Raw genomic sequence first — 24,356 nt, forward strand, 5'->3', positions numbered from 1 at the left:
TAATGAGTCCTGAAACCAATAACCAGACTTGACAGTAAGGCAGGGAAGTCTATGGAAAACCCCCAGAGACCTGTTTCTGAAGACATTCTGCAGGTGGAACTAATTGAAACTTGGGATGATTCCATCAGAGCTGGTTCCAAACACTCCCTCCACCCTAATCCTGGCCAGCCAAGGCTCACTTCCCATGCACAGATGCCTTGATGAAACTGATGCCAGTGAGGAATCCCTGCAATGTCTACCATGGTTTCCATTGCAAAGGCTCTTGGGGGAACTGAATTACCAACCAGGATGAGGCAGAAAGGAGCCCTGATTAGCTGAGTACTCATTTATAGTCAAAGTTCTTTACTAGGCTGCTATTTTTTGCCATTTTCTTTAATACCACTTTTTTTTTTTTTTTTTTTTTTTCAAGGAGGGCCCTCACTCTAGCCTGGGCTGACCTGTAACTCACTATGTAGTCCTCGAACTTGCAGTAATCCTCCTACCTCTGGCCCCCAAGAGCTGGGATTAAAGATGTGTGCCACCATGCCTGGTCAATACCACATTTTAATGAGACAAATTAATAATCTTTGAGTGACAAGGAAGTTGAGGTCCAGAGAGGATCAGTACTTTGTTTAAGACCACAATATGATGCCAAATATAAACCCAGAAATAATTGACTCCAACATTTATGCTATTTTCAACAAATCAAGCAAATTATTTGATTGAATATTGATTTAATTTGTTAATAGTTATAAAAACTAAAAGAGATTCTATATTTCTAAAAATAAAGAGACAAGCCCAATTAATCAAAAATAAAAAACAAATAAAACTAAAATTTATTAGTTGAGAAAAAAAGATCAGCAAGATGAGTAAAATCCAAAGCAAGGCTGATCTAAGAAAAAAAGATAAGAAACAAAATTTTCCATAGTCAGGAATAAGTATATTGTAACTGCTTATTAAGCATTAGAAGGAAGGGGAAAAAAAAGGAAATTTAGTCTGTTTTGAAACCACCCAGAATAATCACATTGCATATTATACTGCAATCATTTTCATCCAACACACTTTTGTTGGGATAGAGCATAAGCTACTGTCGGCTTGGCATTGAAGACCTGGAAAAAGAAGTTTCTCACATATATCTTTTGTATTTGGACAGCGATGAGTTTAAATTCAACTACAACCTTCATTTTAAATGTATGACATTAGACAAATTATATAATCTCTCTGAGCTCTTTTCTCATTTAAAAAGAATGAAAAAATAGCTCTGCAAAATTGGTTGGAGTAAAGGCACCAAGTACTTAGATGGCTTAAATCCTACAGAACACTTTCCCCATAACAGCCATGAATTTTGTAGTACCTATAGGAAGGATACATAACATCATGAAACAATGCCATTAATTTGAAAATGTGGTGTCTTGTGAAAATCTTGAACATTTCATTTTCTTCATTTGCAAGTTCTAACAAGAGAGGTTTTGTGTAGTCATTTTCAATAAGTATGTTTCCAGCTGTGCTGGAATGTTTCTTGGTTTAATCCCCATCACCCCACAAAAGATGTGACCAATACACACAATGCACAACAACGTAAAAGCGCCACATGAAGAAGTTAAAATGAAATAAGATAAAATTTGAATTCTAACTTTAAACAGTACATAGGTGGTTTTTTTTTTTTTTTGTAATACTTGCAGGACATAATAGAAACTATGCTGACAACGCAGTTCATTGTAGTAGTTTGGAGGGAAATGCTTTCATCTCCAATGTTGATGCAGTGACAGAGACCTTGCCCAGAAATCTTCAGCTCTCCCAGCTTGCCTTCTGAGTCATGCATGTTGGCCTTCTGCAGGCCATCTAAGATCTATTCAACCATGGCTCAGACATCAGAGATGCAATACGAATCCTCAGGATTTTTCACGCACTGAACAAACCTGACAGGCCTACAAGAAGAAAGTAAAACAGAAGATCAAGAAGCAAAACAATGCATCTGTTGTCAACTCACCAAGGTAAGAAGGTCCTTTCTTAGCAACAAAAGAAAAATTGACTTCTAAGCATTGCCACGCACGCCTCTGCTCAAGGACAACACTGAGAGAAGCCTAACCCAGGAGGAAGTAGCTGGAAAGTGTAGTCTATGTAGTTTCATAGAAATACTGAGGAGTGTGCGGGTGGCTTTAAAGTGTCCCCGACATGTGACAGCTGATGATCATAGCAGCAGAAGTGGCACTTGGACCAGGGAGCCCACACTGGCTGAGGATAACTTGTTTTCTGCCCTTCAGAAATGTCCTGTGGGAAGTCAAAGGGCGAGAGGCCACACAGGACTGTACACCTTCCTTGGGAGTCCTGGGGGCCACTGGTAGGTGACCATGATGTATCTTTTGCACAGAGAAAACTTTATATAAATATTTAACTGGCAAAGTAAATGGCTGTTGTTTTATAAGTGTGAGATAACAGAGTCTGTATTTCCACATTTCTAAAGTTTTCTCTAAAATACTTTTTTTTAAAAATATTTTATTTATTTATTTATTTGAGAGCGACAGACACAGAGAGAAAGACAGATAGAGGGAGAGAGAGAGAATGGGCGCGCCAGGGCTTCCAGCCTCTGCAAACGAACTCCAGACGCGTGAGCCCCCTTGTGCATCTGGCTAACGTGGGACCTGGGGAACCAAGCCTCGAACCGGGGTCCTTAGGCTTCACAGGCAAGCGCTTAACCACTAAGCCATCTCTCCAGCCCTAAAATACTTTTGAACAACTTAGCTTGGTCACATGTCTACAAGATTTCTTGGTAGTAACTTTTGCATTGTTTCCCCATTGCTGTAGCATGCTGATGGAATTTTTCTGGCAGTTTCTAGGTGGCAGCCAGTTGACTGATGGGAAAGTCAAATCACCTGGGAAATGAGTCATCTGTGACAGCCCCTTATATCTATCTTTCTGCCTTTGTGATATGATGGGGACATGAAGAGGCCGGAAAATATTCCAGAACTTCAGCTTCTCCATACTTTGAAACCCCTTTGCTCTCTGCATTAGTCTTGGTCTAAGCTATTATACATATGAAAATCTCCAAAGGTGCTTCTCAAAACAGATGAGATTAATCTTGATCAACTGTCATGTAGAAATTTACCAAATGTTAGGCATTTATACATGGGATATAACTAAGAAATTTTTATATGCAAAGTTATGCTGACACAACTTGAGAGAAAAAACTAGGTAAAACATGCTTCTGCTCCTGGAAACCCAGCAAGTGTGTTAGGTTACCCTGAAAACCAGGAAATGTGCCTTGAAGAAGCATGCAGCCTCCAGGGTCTCCAAAGTCACTGCTTGAGGCTGGCAGGAGAGAGAAAAGGAAGAAGATGGGGAAGGGGCACAGTGGCTAGGGAAACCTAAGCTAGGTTTGGAAGAAGATCAGAGACAACCACGAAGCCTAAGAGGGACCCCTGCACCCTCAGAACAGAAGGGGAAGGTAAAACGTAGTTGGCAGGAAGCGATCTAATCCAGAAGAGATCCATCACCTGTAGTTATCCTGGCAGACAAATGTAATGTTCCTTGACATTGCTATCAGCTTTAGCTCATTGAGAGACGAGCCGGAGCATGAGTTACTGGGGAAGAAAGAAGAAAGTGTTATAATAACAGGAACTTTCAAACATTTTCTGAGCCTTAATTTTTGTTTTGGCATTGCTGCTCCCAAATGCAACCCTGGAATAGAAGTGAAGTCCAAGTGCACCTTTCAGAGCGCCCAGGTCAGCCAGTATAAACCAAGCATCACACCTTGTGGAGATCAAATGAAGAGGCTGTGTGGTGGGGTGAATGTACAGCAAACCTCATTCACTTCCCTATCCAGTCTGTTCCTTGTGTATTCTAATGACTTTGGATTCTTTTGTGGGCTCATTGATAAAACATCACTCTTGTACAAAGTAATCATATACCTGGTAGCTCCTCCAATGTCATGCATCACCCAAGCCTGAAGAGTATGAACCTTTCTTGGATTCAAATTAAGGAGTTCCACACTTCCAAAAGTGCTAAAATAGAAGAGACAAATAACACTGTCAACCCCAAGCTAAATCTGGGGGCATCCATACCTCGTGTCAAAATCTAGCAGGCTAGCCACCATTGGGTAGAATCTATCATTTGGAATTGACCCATGACTTACCTGAGAAACAGCCACTTTTTCTCATTCAACATGACCCTTACTTGACATATTGTCAAGGTAAGATTTTAAAAATATTTTATTTTTATTTATGAGAGAGAGAGAGAGAGAGAGAGAGAGAGAAAGAGACAGGCAGAGAAAGGAAGAGAGAGAGAGAGAGAAAGAGAGAGAGAGAGAATGGGCATACCAGGGTCTCCAGCCACTGCAAACAAATTCCTGACACATGTGCTACTTTGTATATCCAGCTTACATGGGTCCTAGGGAATTCAACCTGGGCCCTTGGCTTTGCAAACAAGTACCTTAACCACCTAAGCCATCTCTTCAGTCCCAAGGTAAGATTTTTTAACTGTACCTTAGTGTTGATTTTTTTGTTGTTGTTGTTATTGTTGTTGTTTGTTCAAGGTAGGGTCTCACTCTAGCCCAGGCTGACCTGGAATTTGCTGGAATGAGACTGGAATGTAGTCTCAGGGTGACCTCAACTCATGGTGATCCACCTACCTCTGCCTCCCAAGTGCTGAAATTAAAGGTGTGCTCCATCATGCCTGGCTGATTTGCTTTTTTTTTTTTTTTTTTTTTAATCGACGACTACTCAATCAGTAGCTCTAAGACCAACATCATGAAAGAGTGAATTAAAACTATAGAATCTCAGCCCATGCTGATCTGCAAATTGGTCTGTTGGGGAGTCATATGATCAGTACAGTCCAAGAAGCCCCACTCTAGAAGACCCCGATTATCTGTCTTACCCCACTTCTAGGCTTTTCTCTCTTGGTATCAGGCCTCCCCTGCCACAAGGACTTGAATCTCTAATATCAGATTATGAAATTGTGAGTGCTGGCACTTTCACTGAAAACCCACAGAAGAGGGGTCAGAAGAAGACAAAAGCATAGCTGGTCCTTTGTAAAATTAAATATTCAAATTGAAAAGAGGGGAAATTAATTTGAGGTACCTATAGTGCTTACACAAAGTTCCTATGTGCTCCCACCTATCACCCATTCTTATCGAGAAGGCCAAACAGTAATCAGTGTGACAGAAAATAAATAACACATTGAGGTCAGAAAAGAAGGCATGAGTGAGTCTTGAGGATCAAGTGAGAAAATAATAGCTGGAACTCATTCAGTAGTCCAGTTAGACACAGAGCTCAGTGTTTTTCATTCTTTATCTCAGTTCATCTGCATATCAGCATCACTTCATCAATTAAATATATGGAGGCTCACAAAGGTTAGGTGCCCTGCCCAAGGTCAGACAGGTTATACATAAAGAGGTCTGGATTCCCCACTCTTAACCTTCAAGGTGCCTTGCTAACAATGCCCGCAATGAGATGATGAAGGTCAGGAGCCCAGCAGGGTTCCTGATGGTCCCAGTGGTGCTGGCACCACTGAAATAGATTCACACCCTTCGCAGGAGACAGAAAAAAATGAGCCTGTTATTCCAGAAAGTGAGGATTTAGACAGAGGGAACAGAAAGGGAAGCAGGTGTCATGGATGGGCAAAGAAGATGTGGGAGGGTGGAGCGCAGTGGGAGTGCCAGCTGAGAAGTCAAAGCATTAACTGGAAGCAGTTCTGTATCCCGCAGGAGCACTAAAGGATTTTAGACTAAACATTTACCAAAAAATTTCTCCAAAGAATACCAAAGCATCACCTTTCGTAGCCAAAATTTTTTAGACTGATCTGAAATATGAACAGCACATTCTTTCAAGGGATGAACTGTGGGGCGGGAAAGTATGACACAAGGAGGTGAGTACCTGTTTCTGTAAAAGGGTTCACTGAGACTGCCATTGAGCATCACTTGGACCACACCACAGGCAGCTTCTGCAAACTTAAAAAAAAAAAGCCACTATTATTCCCAAACGTGCAAACTATCACTCCTTACAGCACTTCCATCCAGAGCACTTAGTGTTGGCTTATGAGGGAGGAAGGATATCCTCATGATCAGCATGGGACTGCCTAGTCTAACCAACTTTCATTCTAAGCCACCGGAGGGATTTAGCTTCAAATAAGTGTTACTGAGGAAGTCACACCAATCTATAAGTGGTGCAGAAGTTGCAAGTCGAGAGAGGGAAGAGGAATGTCACTAGAAGAACAAGATGAGAGTACTTTCCTGGTGTCATGCTGCATTTTCGGAATTTTCAGTTTTACATCAGAATACAAAGAACTGGGTTTCATTGTGCATCTTCATGCAGATCTTTTGGTTTCCTTCCTCTCCCTTTCCTTTCTTCTTCTGTGACTGTACCCTCCCTCCAACTTAGTCTTTTTCTGCTTTCATATTATACATTTCCGTCGGCCCCTTCCCCTCCTCTCATTACCTCTTGTTCTCTTTTCATGGTCTCACATTCCCTTACTTACATACATACAAGCATCAAGAGTTAAGGTCCACCATAGTTAGGAAATGGAATCAACCTAGATGCCCATCAAGTGATTACTGGATAATGAGAATGTGGTATGGAGACTTACACAGCTATTAATAAAATGAATTTATGAAATAAATATGCTAAGAAATGGATGGAATTTGGAAAAAAAATGTACTAAATGAGGTAACTCAATCCCAGAATGACAAAACGTATATGTAGATGTTACATTTTCTTTAGCAGGAGCAAGGTGGACAAGCCAAGGGTAAAAGGAGGCGAACATGATGGAAAGAGACACTCATTCAAGAGCCAGTGACCTTGAGTCTGGTACGGCACCACGATAAAGGGGTTGATTGGATAAAGGAATATAATTTAGCAAGGAGTATTGTGTCTTCATTCAACCAACATTCAGCTCTATCTCTGCTAAGCGCAGGAAAGGATGTGAACAAAGCTGGATTCCTTGGAAGACAGACCCAGACCTCTGGGACTCAGGTGGCTGTCTACGCCCCCTGACAGCATCCTGCATACAACCTGATTATATCACATTATATTGATGAACTTTATATCAGTTTGGCCAACTACCAAAAGCTCTGTGAGAAACGAGAGCCTGGCTTCACAGATGCATCTGGGTTCTTGGGTGCCTTTTGGTTACAAGGTACATAGCATGGAATGGGCAGCCAGTAAAAATCTGAGGCAGGACAAGAGACAGGGAAGTGGGGGGAGAGGGAGAAGGGGCAAATGCTCTGTGCTAGAGACTAGGAAAGAAATGAGAAAGTGCCACACAAGGACACAAAGGCAATGTCCCAAAGAGTGGGTGAGATTCCATCGTGTGAAAGTGCAAGTAGCTGTCCCTGGACGGATCCCAGGATAGCAGCAGTGTTTGGGCAGACTTAAGTGGATACTAAGGTTGGGTAGAAAGGTTAGTTCACACTTCAAGGAATCTGGGCTTTATTCGCCAGGTGATGTCAGTACCATTGAAAGATTTGAAACTGACTTGTGAAGTCCAGTGCTTGTCTGGCCATGCAGGGGGTGGGGGTGGGGGTGAGGGAAGAGGTCAGAGGTCCAATCCTTATGACTAATCACAAGTACTGACTCAAAAGAGCACATACAGAGTGCCAACGTGGACCCTCCCAGGCAGACTTCTCAAAAGCCCCATGAGGTAAATATTGGGCTGATTACCTCTAGATTATGTTACTTGGAAACAGAGTGAGCTGAGTACTCAAACCAGTAAGCAAAGCCATCCATACTGTCAGAGAAAAGGACTAGTTTGATAAAAGAAGCCCATTGGCAACCATGAGCATCTGGCAAAGATAACGGTAGAGGTACCATAGTGGCTCGGATGCCTTCAGCCATCTTCACTATTATACTCCTAGCAACAAGGCTGAGTGGGAACATGAGAAAACATTTAGTGTTTATAAAATGTGACTCGAGCTGCCTTTAATCCCACCACTCAGGAGGCAGAGGTAGGAGGATCACCGTGAGTTTGATTGAGGCCATACTGAGACTCCATAGTGAATTCCAGGTCAGCCTGGGCTAGAGTGAGACCCTATGTCAAAAAACGAAGGAAAAAAAATGTAACTTGTTATAGAAGGTTTTAGTAATGGTATGAATCTAAATCATATCACACAATGGTGATGCAAATAGAAGTATTCTCAGAAAAAGCAGGTGGACAAAAATATACAGGGTTACCGGTTTTCACAGCACATAATAAGACCTCAACAATATTGTTAGTGGATGTATTCTGAGTTATTTAACCAGAGAGTGGTATTTTATTTAAGCAAAGCAATAACTGTATGGAACAGGCATGTTTGGAATTCCATTTGACAAACGGAGAACTTCAAGGTTGGAATGTTTAGGTAAATTTCTCAAGTTAAATTGTGGACCCCTCACTTAACTCACAGGTTACTTCCCTATCTCAGTATACCAGGGTTTACCGAATCCTCTTAGTGTAGGAATTAGGTTAGGCATGAATAAGGAGGTAAAGAAGAGCCCTTTAGGCCAGCATTCTACTACTGATCTACCACTCAGCCTTCAGACCTCCCACTTAGAGACAGAAGTACTAAGCAGTTTCTGATAATGAAGTGGAAGAGTATGGCATTGGAATAGGGCTGACCCACCCCAGGCTCTCAGCTCTGCTATTTACTAGTCAATGACCTTGAATAAGTCATTTTATTTGAGAATCGTAGCCACCTCACTTCCACTGTGAGAATATGCAATACTTATTTTGAGGACGACTGTTCACATGGATAGGATTCATGCTCTTATGAAGAGGCTCAGGGAAAATAGGTAGGCAGTGTTTGCCTTTCTGTTTTCTGACATGTGTGGACTTAGCAACATGGTCCCCATAGAAGCACAGAACAACCCTCAGGAGACATCACATCTACTGGTACTTGACTTATGATCACTTTTTAGGTGCCAGAACTGTGACAAAATAAATCAGTGTTCTTTATAAATTATACAGTCTTTAGCTTCTTTGTGGGATAACAGCACAAATGGACTATGACATGTGCATTTACAACACCTTGGATTTAACTTTGAAGACTCAGACTTAGTGCATCAGTACTTCCTCCCTCTTTTCCCTTTCTTTTCATTCTTTTTTTCATTCCTATTCTACTTGTAAAGGAGATTTTTTTTTTCCTTGACCACTTGCAAAGATGCAACTAATGAGAAAAACCAAAAATGTACACATAGCCTCAAGTGAGGCCAGAAGTAGATGGGGCAAGAGTGCTGATCTGTCTTAACTCAGACTGGTGCTGGAAGCCCACAAAGTGGGATGAACTACTGCTGCTGTTTACTAACTGCACATTTAGTGGATCACTTGCTTACTTGCACTTCTGTTGTGCCATCTGCAAAGTAAGCATAATACTCATGGTTCTTTGTAGGGTTCTTGTAAGAATTGGAGTTCTTAATTCATGTAAAAATCTGAGCATACATTCAGCGATCTATAAGTGAGATTATTAAGAGGTTTCTAGGCATCTAATTAGTGCCGGGTCACTGGGCTGAACCGAAAGCTAGCTTCCTGGCAAACAGGGGCAATGGATGGGCAAGCCTAAGATTCTTCCACAGGAGACTTCTCCAATGTCCTGAAGATGTAAGGAAATTTTTGTTTTGTAAACTTTTTTCTCAGGAAAGACTATCATATTCTCACTCCTAAAAGGATCAGTGACCCAAGAAGAGCTAAACCAAACACTGATGGGATGACATCGTCTGTCAAAATTCTAGAATTTCACTACTAGAACTGACCTTCTGGGACACCACTTTCCAGAACACCGAGGCAGCATTGTTAGGGCAGTTGTCTTTCTTCCAATGTGGGCAAGACTGCTCGTTCACTTCTAAAACACATAGTTTATCAGAAATAATTAAAATCAAAAACAGTGAATCATGGACCTGCATTCTTCCCTGGCTGTCTAATCACAGAGGAACCAGTTCCAGGGGCACCACTGCCAAGATGGAGGCTAGTGACTGGGCACATCTCAACCCAATTTAACTAAGTGCCCCTGAATCTCTTCCAAGTCCTTACCTTACCGTCAGGATCCCAGATAGGAACACAGTGACAGGTTCTGAGTCATTGTTCTGGGAAATGGCAGCACAATTTCACCCTAGAGAGCCCAGCACCCATCACAACCCCAGAGTCCAGGAACACTCAGAGGCAAAGAAAGGCCTGAGGGGGTACTCATGCCAACTGCTGCTCTACTTCCTGGCAATTACTTTTGTAGAGAGTGTACTTCTCACCCTCCCCCATAAGTACTCTAACTTTGGGTTCAGATGGTCTCAAAGACTTTCTGTTGGTGCCCCTCACCACTAAGTTGGGTTCGGCCCTTTAGTGAGGTACAGGATACAAAGTATGCATACATACTTGCTGTATCACTGCTCCCAATGTTATCTGCATTAAGACATTAACATTTACTTCATGTTACATCTGGGGGATAGAAATATGAATGATAAGGGATCCCAGTCTCACATAGCACATGAAGTACTGAAGTCACAGGACCATAGAAAGATCAACTTGGAGCTGGGCATGGTGGCGCTCACCTTTAATTCCAGCACTCAGGAGGCAGAGGTAGGAGGATCCCGGTGAATTCAAGGCCACCCTAAGAATATAGAGTGAATTCCAGGTCAGCCTAGATTAGGGTTAAGGGTTGTGCAGAACAACCAAGAAAATTTGATATTGAATTTTGCTTTGAGGAAAAAATTCAGAAAAATCTTCAGACAGACTTGAAAGCGAAGGTGCCACAAGCAAAGAGGGTGTGCGCAGAGGCACAGACATGTGAAACAGCCTAATGAGCGGTGTGAGCAGAGGCATGGAACAGTGGGACAGCCTGATGACGGTGTGCAGAGGCACGGAACAGTGAGACAGCCTGATGACGGTGTGTGCAGAGGCTCAGAACTGTGAGACAGCCTGATGACGGTGTGTGCAGAGGCTCAGAACTGTGAGACAGCCTGATGACGGTGTGTACAGAGGCACAGAACTGTGAGACAGCCTGATGACGGTGTGCAGAGACACAGAACTGTGGGACAGCCTGATGACGGTGTGCAGAGACACAGAACTGTGAGACAGCCTGATGACGGTGTGCAGAGACACAGAACTGTGGGACAGCCTGATGACGGTGTGCAGAGACACAGAACTGTGGGACAGCCTGATGACGGTGTGCAGAGACACAGAACTGTGGGACAGCCTGATGACGGTGTGCAGAGACACAGAACTGTGGGACAGCCTGATGACGGTGTGCAGAGACACAGAACTGTGGGACAGCCTGATGACGGTGTGCAGAGACACAGAACTGTGGGACAGCCTGATGACGGTGTGCAGAGACACAGAACTGTGGGACAGCCTGATGACGGTGTGCAGAGACACAGAACTGTGGGACAGCCTGATGACGGTGTGCAGAGACACAGAACTGTGGGACAGCCTGATGACGGTGTGCAGAGGCTCAGAACTGTGAGACAGCCTGGTGATGGTGTGCAGAGGCACGGAACTGTGAGACAGCCTGATGATGGAGTGCAGAGGCACAGAACTGTGAGACAGCCTGATGAGCTTCTACCTGCGGAAGTGGAAGTGAAAAGCAGAAAATTGGTGCACATTAAATACAGCTGCTGGACCAAAGAATGTGGATTATTACCCGGGAGGCAAAAGAGAAATTGCTATGCTTTAGGTGTATGCAGTCATATTTTCACTGTGGAAGCGCACTGACTTATCAGGTGGAGGCTTATCTGAAGGGCTAAGAGTGATCAGTAAGAGAAAACCATCCCAGAAAGAAGGAAACTCTGTTACTCTTCTGGACTCAGGCACTGGTGATGGGATAGAAAGAAAGATGTACTACTAGGCAAGTGGATTCAGTGGGCAATAGAGTGGCTATAAAAGGGAAAGAAAGAAAGAAAGGAGAAAGAAGGAAAGATAGAAATAAGGAAGGAAAGAAAGAAAGAAAGAAAGAAAGAAAGAAAGAAAGGAAGGAAGGAAGGAAGGAAGGAAGGAAGGAAGGAAGGAAGGAGAACAAAAGAAAGAAAGAAAGAAAGAAAGAAAGAAAGAAAGAAAGAAAGAGCAAAAGAAAGAAAGAAAGAGCAAAAGAAAGAAAGAAAGAAAGAGCAAAAGAAAGAAAGAATGGAAGGAAGGAAGGAAGGAAGGAAGGAAGGAAGGAAGGAAAAAAGATCATTATAAGACAATGGCAACTGTGAAGAGATGACAACGTTAATTAGCTCAAGTGTAGTAATCAATTTACCAAGTCTATTTATGTCAAAACATCACACCATATGTATACTTTCAGTATCTATAATTTTAACTTGAAATCTATTTGTGTGTGTGCGTGTGCATGTGTGTGTGTGTAAGCATTTGGAGGCCAAAGAACAATCTCTGATGTTATTCCTTAGGCACTGAGCACTAAGCACTGAGCACTTTCATTTTTTTTTAAAGACAGTTTCTTAGTGGCCTGGAAGTGGCCTAGTTAGGCTAAATTGGCTGAGAGCCAGCCCCAGGGATCCATATATCTCCACTCCTCGGAGCTGGTATTATTTAGCATGTTTCACCATGCTCATATTTCTTTACATGGATCTGGGGATCTAAATTCAGGTCCTCATGCTTTTAAGGCAAGTACTTCAAGGACTTTTCTATTTTCCCATGCCCCTAAAAAGTACTTTTTAAAAGAAACAGTGACCCAAAGTTATGTTCATGAACAATGTGATGCAGAATGAAATAATAAAGGTTAAAGGAAATTTTCTGCAGAAAGAGAGAGGAAGGAAGGAGAAGGGGAAGAAAGGTGCAAGAGAGAAGGTGTAGCAGACAGCTTCAGGTTCGCTGAGATGAACTTCCAGACCAGGCACAGTTATGGAGGAAGGGATATTTATTGAAGCCTACAGATCCAGGGGAAGATCCATAAATGGCAGAAGAAGATGGCCTGACTTCACAGGACCAAGCAGAGAGAGACAGAGAAGAACAAGCCAAAAGCCAAAAGAGCCACACGGCACAGCACACTTCAGGGACTCTTGCTAGGCACACTTTGCATATTTTTAGATTGAAATCTGAAACCCACCACCACACCTTCAGATCCACCCAGTGACACTGCCTCCAGTCAGGTGGATGCAGATGCAAACTACAAACAAATAAACAACTGAACATATTGGGGGCCATCTATTCTATTCAAACTACCACAGAAGGGAAGGGGAGGGTAGAAAAGAGGAGGGCAGAGGAGGGGCGGGGAGGGAAAATATAAAAGGTGAGAGATAAAATGAATTTAGGAGCATCTTATGTCAATGTCATTAGGAAATAATACTCTGATCTGAATATACTCCCCACCAAGACTCACGTTAAGGATTAATGCCCCAGTGTAATGTTTTCAGGAGATGGGACCTTTAAGAGGAGTTTGACATCACAAGGGATCTGATCTGCCTTCATGAATGGATTGATGTTTTCTTGAGAGACCAAATTCATTTTCTGTACACCAGCTTGCATCTTATGAAACTGGATAGGCTACCAAAATAGTGGGTCATCATGAGGTGAGTTTGGTTTTCCTGGTTCTCTCTCTCTTGCTTTCTTTATTACCACACAATTTCTTCCACAAACATTACTGGTCACTACTCAGAGAGCAAAGAGCTGAAGTCAACTTCTCAAGAGGCTGGGAATTGTTGTTTCTCCTGGCCAGAGTTGTTGTTTAGAGCACAGATGACAGCAGGGTGAGTGCACGCAGTCCCTTCCTTCACACTGACCTTCCAAGGCCCCATCCCCATGCATCCTGAGCCCTCCCCATGCTCACTTCCTTACCAGAAGTACTGGGGTCTCCACACCATGTGAGGTCATCAGCAATGTAGCCCAGCAGAGTGTCCTCCAGGGTGAATATATTCCCATGGACCCACGTGTACTGATGGGCCAGATCTTTAGATTTGCTCCAAAAGAGAGTCTAAGAAAGAATGAACACAATCTATTATTGAGATCAATTAAGTAGGTTAAAAATTAATCTAAGGGCCACAGATATGATTCAGTGGTAGAGCACTTGGCTAGCATGCATGAGGCTCTGACTTCTATCTCTAGTACCTCAAAAAAGCAAGTTCACATTGTGTAAATGAAAGAAACAGGAGTTATCAGAGTAAATCACAAGAAGCAATAGCTGCCATGGGCATCATTGCTTTCTGTGTACAAGTATGAGAAAGAGAGTATGTGTGTTTCACCTTCTAGGTCACAAAGTAAAATTAATATATTGGTCTGGGTTGCAAACAAAAAGTCTAAAATCAACTGGTCAAAATCTTTCTTTTATAAGGCATAAGATTACATCTGAATCAGGCATGGTGATATATACTTTAATAGCAGCACTCAGGAGGCTGAGACAGGAGTCAGAAGTTTGAAATAAGTATGAGCCACATGGCAAAACCCAGTATCAAAACCAAAACACACACACACAAAAAAAAAAAACATAGATCATGGGCTGGGGTGTTTGCTTAGTGGTTAAAGTGCTTGCTTACAAAGATAAAGGACCCAGGTTCTATTCCCCAGGACAGATGTAAGCCAGATGCATATGTGTCTGGAGTTTGTTTGTGCACCCATTCTTTTTCTCTCTGCCTCTTCCTCTCACTCTCTGTCTCAAATAAAGAAATAAATAAAAATGAAATATGTAAAAATAAATAAAATATATTTTTAAAAACACAGATCATATCTATAGGCAACATTAATGAGTATCAGTACTCTTAAGTTGTATGTGAACAATTTTGCTTCTGTGTTATTTCTAGAAATATTCTTTTTTTTTCAAAAATATTTTGTTTAGGGCTGAAGATATGGCTTAGCAGTTAAGCACTTGCCTGTGAAGCCTGAGGACCCCGGTTCAAGGCTTGATTCCCCAGGACTATGTTAGCCAGATGCACAAGGGGGCACATGCGTCTGGAGTTCATTTGCAGTAGCTAGAAGCCCTGGTGCTCCCACTCTCCTCTCTCTTTGCCTCTTTCTCTGTCTGTCTGTCACTCTCAAAGAAATAAATAAAAAATAAACAAATAAATTTTAAATATATTTTATTTATTTATTTTAAAGAGAAAGAGAAGCAGATAGAGAGAATTGGTATACCAGCGCCTCTAGCCACTGCAAACAAATCCCAGACATATGTGTCACCTTGTACATCTGGCTTTATGTGGGTACTAGGGTATCAAACCTAAGTCCTTTGGCTTTGTAGGCAAGTGCCTTAAGTGCTAAGCTATCTCTTCAGCCCCTAGAAATATTCTTTAATTATTACAAAGCTCCCTAACCCCTTTGTAATCTTCCCTACCTTCACCACAAAATTCAGTTTTTTTCAGTGTCCCCCTCAGATGTATGTGCAATCAAATATTAGAATAGTATTTTGACTCATGAGTCTATTTATTCCTAGTAGAAACAGCAAAATATAGTTGACCACAGCAGAGACCTAAAGTCATACTCCATATAAAGCTCTCAGCATTGACACTTACTTTAAGCAGTAATAATGACTGTAATGTACTCATGGGATGCTATGGAGATTGTATGAGGACATGAAAATGAAATATGCAGTGCAGTATCTGTGACATATTTACTTACTCAAAAGAGACCAACATGAGTTATTTACCAAACACCATCCCTGTTCAGGAGATGAAAGGTGATCATTTGGAGAAGGGCTTAAGAGCTTTATAAAGGCAAGTTTGTTCACACGGATCTTTGCTTCAAACACTTACTTTATAAAAGATGCACCTTATAAGAGAACTTTTCCAGTGTAATCAATGTATTAAAAGCTTATTCTGTTTACATTTCAGTTGGTGACTTTAAAGCCTGGCACACTTGGGCAATATCTGGCCAACTAAAATCACCAAGATTTACTTTTCTCGGTGGTAAAATGGGAATGTTAGTACCCAGTTTGTCTATTCCATAGAGTGCCTATGAAAGCCTAAGAAAGTGAGGGCCAGGAGAGTCAAGAAAGAGATAGAGACAGACACAGAGAAAGAGACAGAGAACAAGAGTACTCTTTCAATGAAAATTGGCCTTACTACTATCTATCTATATCAGAGACCAGGGGAAGATTTATAATTATATGTCAGGTTATTTTTGTTTATATGGGTTTATGTCATTTGTTTTGCCTGATTTTGGGGCAATTCTTCTTTCCTCTTTCTCTATGCCCATTTATCTCATACTTCTCTTCCACAGATGTCCTAAACCCTGATTTTATCCTAATTCCCCCAATGAATACTCCAACTCCGTTTCCACCAACCACCACCAACAGTGCATAGTCCTTCTACCACATCCTAAGATTGGTCCTGTGATGTCTTCCCTCTGGCTTCCTCCCAGTGTTATGATAAGTGCCCTAGTTACCTTGTTGCAAGGAACTGCTTCGGTGTCTAACTGAATGAGTGGCTGATAGTCTTCTTTGGTGATGCTGCAAGGGTTCTTTGAAATAAATGCTCCTTTGAATGCAGCCATTATCTGTGTGCAATCTTTATTTCTGTAAAGTGAAAGGTGGAAAACATAATGAACACAGATCTATTTTTTAAACATTTAACTTTCTTAAACCTAACAACAAAAGTACAGAATACAGACAAGGCAGTTTTTTCATAAGAGATATAAGAAGTTAACCAACAACTGCATGAAAAGTGTTTAACATCATTAGTTACTAGTGACCTAGAAATCAAAACCACAAGACACTGCTCCATATCCACTAGGATAGTGGTACGGTTGAATTGTGCTCTATACTAAAGTCCTAACTTCCTGTACTCTAAAATGTGACCTTATTTGGGTTATTATTTGGGTTATTTGGGTTAATGGGTTGTTGCAGGGTTCACTCAACTAGGAAGAATAATTTATAATGTTCTATAACATAGCAGTAGCTATGATTGACCACCATTGTTCACTTCAACAAGCCAGTAGAGAGGATTATAAATATTCCTAACACATTAATTATAAATTAATTATAATTATATTATATAATTATAATTATATTATATTTATATATATAATATTTTATATAATAATTTATATATATAATATATAATATATAATATATAATATATAATATATAAATTATTATTAAATATTATATAATATTAATATATAATATATTATATTTATATAGATGATATTTTATATAATTATATATAATGTATATTAATATATAATAATATTAATATATATTATATATATAATTGTAAATGTTCCTAATCATGAATGCCTGAGGGAATAGACATACTGTGGTGATTTGAATGTAAATGTCCCCCATAGACTCATGTGTCTGAATACATAATATCCAGTTGGTGATGCCACTTGGGAAAGTTGTGGAGCCTTTAGAACCTTTAGAAGGTGGATCCTTGCTGGAGGAAGTGTGTCATTGGAAGAGACCCTATTTCTTTCTATCTCTTTCTCATCCTTTCTGCCCCTGTTAATGTGACAATATGATACTGACTTACTGGCCTCTGCCATGCTTTTCATGAGATGATGAACTCTCCCCTTGGGAACTATAAACCAAAATAGACTCTTTCCTTCCCTAAACTACTTCTACTCAGGAATTTTATCCTAGCAATGATAAAATAACTGGTGTACATGCCATTTAGACTGATCTAATTGTTACACATTGTATGCATGCATGTAAATGTCAATACTGTGCTCCATCAGTTTAAACAACTACTACATGGAAATTAAAACTTTAAAAATAAGTCAGGACATTGAAGAAGTACTTGTTAGTGTAGGGCAGGACTCAGCAATTTGCACTCTCATAAAGCCCCAGGCAAATCTGATGCAGGTTTGCTTTGAGAATCAATGGATATAAGCAAACAGTTGAAGAGTTCAACCAAAGTTTGTTGTTGTTGATGATGCTTTCTTCTAACACCTGGACATGACATTTCTACTTCATCCATGTTTGTTTTTGAAAGTTATTCTAGGAAGCCATTAGTGACCTTTATGTCCATGCATTTTATATACAAAAAGAAGAAAAAAAGAAGAAAAAGTAATTATATTATGCACTTCAGTGTCAATCAAAATTTATGTAGTACCATTGGGAGCGGTACAGAGAAAAAACATTGGCCAGCTATTTTGCTTTCAGAGTTTATTTTCTAATTCCATTAATTAATGCAGTCACTTTCTTAGGAACTTTCTGTTTCAGATTCCAACTCTCATAAAATTCTCCAGCTATATGCCTTAGTGGCATCTTCAGGACTTGAGGCCGAGGAAGAAAGAAAAAGGAGAGAATTTTCCATTGCTAAAGGTCTGGCAGGAAAGAGAAATTACTGTGTGCTGAGTATCTACCTACCACAAACCAGAAATTGGGCAAACTCTTATTTAATCACCAAAACCTCACATACTTCCCAAATCACTTTTGTACGCCTTATGTCCCAGAACTCCACTCAAGAAACATTAGCTAAGGGTTCAAACCCTAGGTTCAGACTTTGAGAGTCATCAAAATAGAAAAGGTCTTATTGAAAAGAGCTTCAGTGAAGGGGGATGGGTGAGGTGAGAGACAAAGTTTTGGGAGGACATTTTGATCAAATTGCCTTAACTTCATGTATAAAAATTGTCAAAAAAATAAAACTTTGAGAGGGCTGGAGAGATTGATTAGTGGTTAAGAAGCTTGCCTGCCAAGCCTAAGGACCCAGGTTGGATTTCCCAGAACCCACATAAACCAGATGCACATGGTGGTGCATCTGTCTGGAGTTTGTTTGCAGTGGCTGGAGGCCCTAGTGTGCCCATTCTCTCTCTATCTCTCTCTCTCAAAACTAAATAAACAAATATTAGATAAAACTTTGAGAGCCTTCCTTATTGAGGAGCAAAGAATAGAGTAGTATTGTTGAAACTGACCTTGCAAGATTTTGTAGCCCTGATCTCTTTCCCTTCCCACGCTAATGATCAGATCTTCCATCTGCCCTGCCTCTACCTCAAATAAGAGAAGATAGGGAGAGGCAATAACAAAAGTGGAGGCTCACCTTACAAAGCTATCTTACATCCTTAAAATCAAGGCAGTATGTCACCCTGGTTGTGCAAACGAATGTGAGTGTGTGTGTGTGTGTGTGTGTGTGTGTGCATGTGTTAAGGGTTTGAATCCTTAAACTAATGTTTCTTGAAATAAGTTTTGGGACATAAGGAAAATAAAAGTGGCCCAGCAGCTCCACTAAGCACTAACCTCAGAACAGGCATTTGGACATACTGTGGAGATCAGCAGATCGTGGGAAGTCAGATTCCTGCTAACAACTTGCAGCTAGTTAGCCAATGGCCCTCACTGATCAGTCCCTCACGAAGGATAACAACTGTGACGATGGACATTGATCAGCACTTTCTTGAGCAGCCATCTGGCTTCTTACTAATGCAACTCTACTTTTCTTTCCTCCATATTACTGATAAACTTTCCCAATACCTGACTGTAACGTATCTCAGACAGAAATTGTACCTGGTACCGTCCATGTGCAGAATGCAGACTTCTTTCTCCGTGCATGTGTGCGTGGCTTGTGTATGCGTGTCTGTACGCATGTGGGTGCACATGTGTGTGCATGAGTGCAGAGGTCGGGAGTTGACACTGGTTGTCTTTCTTGATTGTGCCCCACTTTCCTTACTGAACCCAGACCTCACCATATCGAGAAGTGAAGCTACCCAGCTTTCCCTGGGGGCCCTGTCTCTGCCTCCCAAGAGCTGAGACCACAGGTGGGCTACCAAGCCCACCTGGCCTTTATGTGGGTGCTGGAGTCCTGACTCCAGTCCTCATGCCTGTGTGGCAAGCACTTGACTCACCGACTCTTTACTCCAGCCCCCAGGATCAGACTTTTGTACAGTTTCTTTTAAATAGAAAAAAAATTGCCAGCATATATTAATTGTACTAATCAATGACAATCATCGACACTGTCACATTTGCATATAATGTACTTTGATCATTGTCACTTATTCTTGTACTGCCTTCTTCTTGCTTGTCCCCTTTCTTGTCACTTCTCTGCTAGCCCGCCTTCTACTTGTGAGACAGGCAAGCATAGAGAACAGTTTAGCCACCTTGGACACTGCATGGCTTGAGCAGTAGACACAGTGGGCACCTGGGACCCCAACCTGACCAGCTGTGTACACCCCTCTCCACACAGTGACCTGTTTTCTCCTCACCCTAGTGACCATCTGTTGTGATAGTAACCACTGAAATATATTCTCAGACAGATCTGGGATCAGAATAGCAGGGGGCCATCCAGGTTGGGCTGGCTTGGGGCATATGCCCAGTAAGGCAAACTGTGTCCTGTAAGTCAACTTTTAAGAAGAAAGCCCTATTCACCATCGTATGCCTATGTATAACTGGGCAAACATATGATTAAAATAAATCAGCTGGGGGCTGGAGAGCTGGTACTTGTACTATAAAACACAGTGCACATGTGCACACACACACACACCTATCGTAATTATTAAAGTACTTTGGGTCCTGACCTGATAGTTTGTGTTCTTAACCCCGAGCCTTAGGCTAAAATGTCTTTTCCCAACTCTCATCCAGTTAAGGACCACATCATGTAGTCTGGTAAGGTTTAGCAAAGTGTCACTAACCCACATTCTGAAGTCTAAAGATGTCAAATATACACAGACTGGACACAGAGGGATATAGACCTATTACAGTGGAACTTTATTTCCAATTTTAAATACTTCTTTGTATGTTTAAGCAAGATGGAATTATTACATCACATGGAAATTTAAAAAAAAAATCAGACTCTACAAGCAATGTAAAGGAGGCAAGTAGTGAAGAAGTTCAAATAAGACCCAGAAAACATGGCTCACCCTCTAAGGCCCCTGATGTCCTCTTTCTTTCCCACATAAGACATGCTTTTTGATTCATAATAGCAGATAAGGTCACTAAGAGAAAGTCTGTAGGGAACTTCACATAGCCAGAAGGATTTAAGTGATAAAACACCCTCATTCATTCCAGAGAGCTCTATACTTCACATGATTTTTCTGGGAGTCATGTCTCACAGTTCCTGAATTTATTTTCTAGAAATAATTATTTAACCAAGGACATCTTGCTATGGACCATCAAGAAAAGAGTCTCTATTTCAGGCATTCTGGCATGCCTGTCCCATGGACAAGAAGACTGGACCAGTTCACTGGTTCCTTTCATTCCTGAAAGAGCACCCCTTCCCAAACTGAGTCAAGTGATCTCCCGCCCGTGTCTTCTTCCTCCTCCCTAGTACCCATAATGCACAGTTGCTTGTGGAGGTGTTAGTGATAATGGAGAACACAGCTCTGACCTTCAGGAGGTCAGACAATGTGGCCTGGTACTCAAGACAGATAATAAGCTTCTTCAATTCAACATAAACAATTCCACAGAACCCTGGCATCAGATGTGAGCATAGGCAAAAAGAACATCAAACCACAAAGAATGTATCAAGGCTAATAGGAATAACGGCTATGTTTACTTATGACACTATGTTAGTTACTTTCTTTGTTGCTATGACAAAATACTTGAAAGAAGCAACTTAAGGGAGAAAGATTTTACTTTGGTTTATAGGTTTTGGGGATACACTCTGTCACGGTGAGGATGGTGTGGCAGTGGGATCAGGAAGTGGCTGATCATATTCAACCTGTTGTCAGGAAACACTGATGAATGGTAGTACTCAGCTCACTTTCTCCCTTTTGTTCATTCCTCAATCCAAGACCCTCTCCCATGGAACGGTGCCACCCACAGGTAGAATGGGGTCTTTCTGCTTCGATTAACCCATCACTCCTTCCTTTCCTATGATTTGCCCATTGTAGGCTGACTCCAGTAGCTGTAGAGAGAGGGAGTAAAATCCAGCCCAGTGCTCTCCACAGGTCTGACACTACACAAGGTGCCAGTTCATACAGACATCAAACCCTCGTCCAAGCCACTAGGGAGGCGTCTGTCCATGTTTCTTCATTCAGAAGTAAAGGGACGGAAGCTCAGGGCAGCACTCCCTTGCAAGCCAAACCTTGCTCCTTTTGCTAGACAATGCCACCTCCCAGAGGAGATTTAATATCATGCACCCAGCCTCCAAATTGAGCTGCTTCTAGCAGAAATGAAATTGTCCCATCCCTACATCACCAAGAGGCTAACTATCAGAGCAAGGCATTTATTCCAAGGCACTGGCTTAAAGTGAGTGGGACAGAAAGAGCTTAAGTTTTGTGGTTGGGCAGATTGCTCAGTGGTTAAAAATGCTTGTTATGCAAGCCTGATGAACACAATTTAGATCCCCAGAACCCATGCAAAGCTAGATGTATGTAATATATGTATCTGTGATCCCAATGTGCATGTAAACACCCCCCCCCTCGCACCCCCACACACACTAAAATGTCTTGTGCTATGGGAAAGAACATGTGTATTTGGACATTAAATCCAGTTTTTATGCTGTTAGCCTAATGTTACCACCCTCTAAATTTACAACATTCCCCAAATAATAACCTTATTTCCATTCCTATCCACCCTATAATGTGCTGCTCCCATGGAAAGCCCTCACCCCAAAGCCCGCTCTCCTCCACATTGGTAGCTCTCAAGGGGCAGTGAGACATTCCCTGAACTGCCCAGTCTTCCAAACAATGAAAACAAACAGGTTAATTGTTCTGTTTAATTCTTAAATTCGAGTTAAGCCTGCCACCTAGTGGAAGAAGGAGGTTGCGTGTGAGATTTACTGAAGTAGTGAGGATTTCCTGAGTAGGGTTGTAAAATAAGAAAACATTTCTTTTTTTTTTTTTTTTTGGTTTTTCAAGGTAGGGTTTCACTTTAGCGCAGGCTGACGTGGAATTCACTCGGTACTCTCAGGGTGGCCTTGAACTCATGGCGATCCTTCTACCTTTGCCTCCTGAGTGCTGGGATTAAAGGCGTGCGCCACCACGCCCAGCAAGAAAACATTTCTTATTGAAGGAATTCTTAGAAATTATTAATTCAGTAATCCTGGAAGTATTTAGTGAGCATACTAGGTTCATTCATGCTAGGTGCTAGGTTCATTCATGATCACACATCATTGCCAGAGAATGGGACAAAGTTCTCTGCCCTGGTGAGAGCTCGTGTCCTACTAGAGTAAGTAGCAGAAGACAGCCTGGGCCGGGTTGAGGTGGGGGAGGGCTCAGTTGTTAAAGGCATCTGCTTGCAACACTTGCCTGCCTGGGCTCAATTCTGGGTTCAATAGCCAAAGTACAGCTAGATGTAAAGTGGTACATGTATCTGTGATCCCAGTGCCTTATGGTAATGGAAGATGAGCCAGGAGAATCTGAAGCTCACAGGCCAGCTGGTCTGTCATTCAGTTGCAATGACAGAGACCTTCTCTCAAAGAAGATGGGATATAGACACCTTGAAGTTGCCCTCTGACTTCCGTGTGTGTTGTGGGATGTGTGCATGCACACACTTAATAGCACATGCAAAAATACTTTTAGAAATGAAAAAAAGAATGACAACAGAAAAAATAGACTATGTCAGTTATATAGTATGCTAGAAATTTATGAGTTTGACCTGAACACTGGTGGGGGGGCAATAGTAGGATAAGGTTGTAAGGAATGAATGGGGAAGATGTAGCAGTGGTCAACATTAAATAAGGCAGGGGCATTAGATGACATTAAGCAAAGGGTTGAAGGGAGAGGACTTTATTACACACATGTATCCAAGGGAATAGACTATGCAAAGAGGGGAAAGGGAGACCAGTAATGCTGGCAAGTGTAGGCAGTGCCGAGGACTGGAGAACAGTGGACAAGATGGTGAAGTGATAGATGCTAAGTTGGTTGAGAATTTTCTTTCTTGTTTTTTTAATTTTAATTTTTTAAAAATATTTTTATCTATTTACTTGAGAGTGACAGAGAGAGAAAGAGGCAGATAGAGAGAGACAGAGAATGGGCGCACCAGGGCCTCCAGCCACTGCAAACGAACTCCAGATGTGCGTGCCCCCTTGTGCATCTGGCTAACGTGGGTCCTAGGGAATTGAGTCTCGAACCAGGGTCCTTAGGCTTCTCAGGCAAGTGCTTAACCACTAAGCCATCTCTCCAGCCCTGATTTTTGTTTTTTGAGGCAGGGTCTCACTCTAGCCCAGGCTGACCTGCAACTCACTATGTGGTCTCAGTGTGGCCTCAAACTCATGGCGATCCTCCTACCTCTGCCTCCTGAGTGCTAGGATTAAAGGCATGCACCACCACGCCTGGCTGGTTGTGAATTTTCTAATGGATGGGTATATGCTGTGAAACAGCATAAAGAATTAGTGGCAATTGCAAGGTTTGGGGTCTGAGACACTGGCAGGTGGTGTGGCCGTCAGCTGGGTACAGATGGCTTTGAACAGGAGTTCAGGTTGGAAATGCATGGTAGAATCCAAGAGAAGCCATGGAATGAAGAAATAAGCAAGATGACAAAGATGATGAAGAGATGGTGCATCCATGGATTAGAGCAAGGGCTGAGCCCCAAGGCCCTCCAACATTAGGGTGCTGGGAGAAAAAACAGAGACTTTCTCAAAAAGAAGAACAACGGCTTGTGATGCAAACTGAATGAAATGAGACTC

The 24,356-nt window shown here is 41.7% G+C and overlaps 1 protein-coding gene across 1 annotated transcript in view; it reads right to left on the minus strand.

Annotated features, from left to right (window-relative positions):
* Positions 1-949: 949 nt before the first annotated feature.
* Positions 950-24,356, minus strand: part of Cd38 (CD38 molecule) — a 48,411-nt gene continuing 25,004 nt past the window's right edge. Inside the window, exons 2-8 of the mRNA XM_045161855.1 lie at positions 16,240-16,369; positions 13,705-13,840; positions 9,696-9,784; positions 5,850-5,923; positions 3,888-3,980; positions 3,474-3,560; positions 950-1,907 (exon numbers count right to left, since the gene is read on the minus strand). Coding sequence (XP_045017790.1) covers positions 1,844-1,907; positions 3,474-3,560; positions 3,888-3,980; positions 5,850-5,923; positions 9,696-9,784; positions 13,705-13,840; positions 16,240-16,369 — 673 coding nt within the window. The 3' untranslated portion in view covers positions 950-1,843. The remainder of the gene's footprint in view (positions 1,908-3,473; positions 3,561-3,887; positions 3,981-5,849; positions 5,924-9,695; positions 9,785-13,704; positions 13,841-16,239; positions 16,370-24,356) is intronic.

The sequence above is a fragment of the Jaculus jaculus genome, chromosome 11 (genome assembly GCF_020740685.1).
Source record: "Jaculus jaculus isolate mJacJac1 chromosome 11, mJacJac1.mat.Y.cur, whole genome shotgun sequence".
NCBI lineage: Eukaryota > Metazoa > Chordata > Mammalia > Rodentia > Dipodidae > Jaculus > Jaculus jaculus.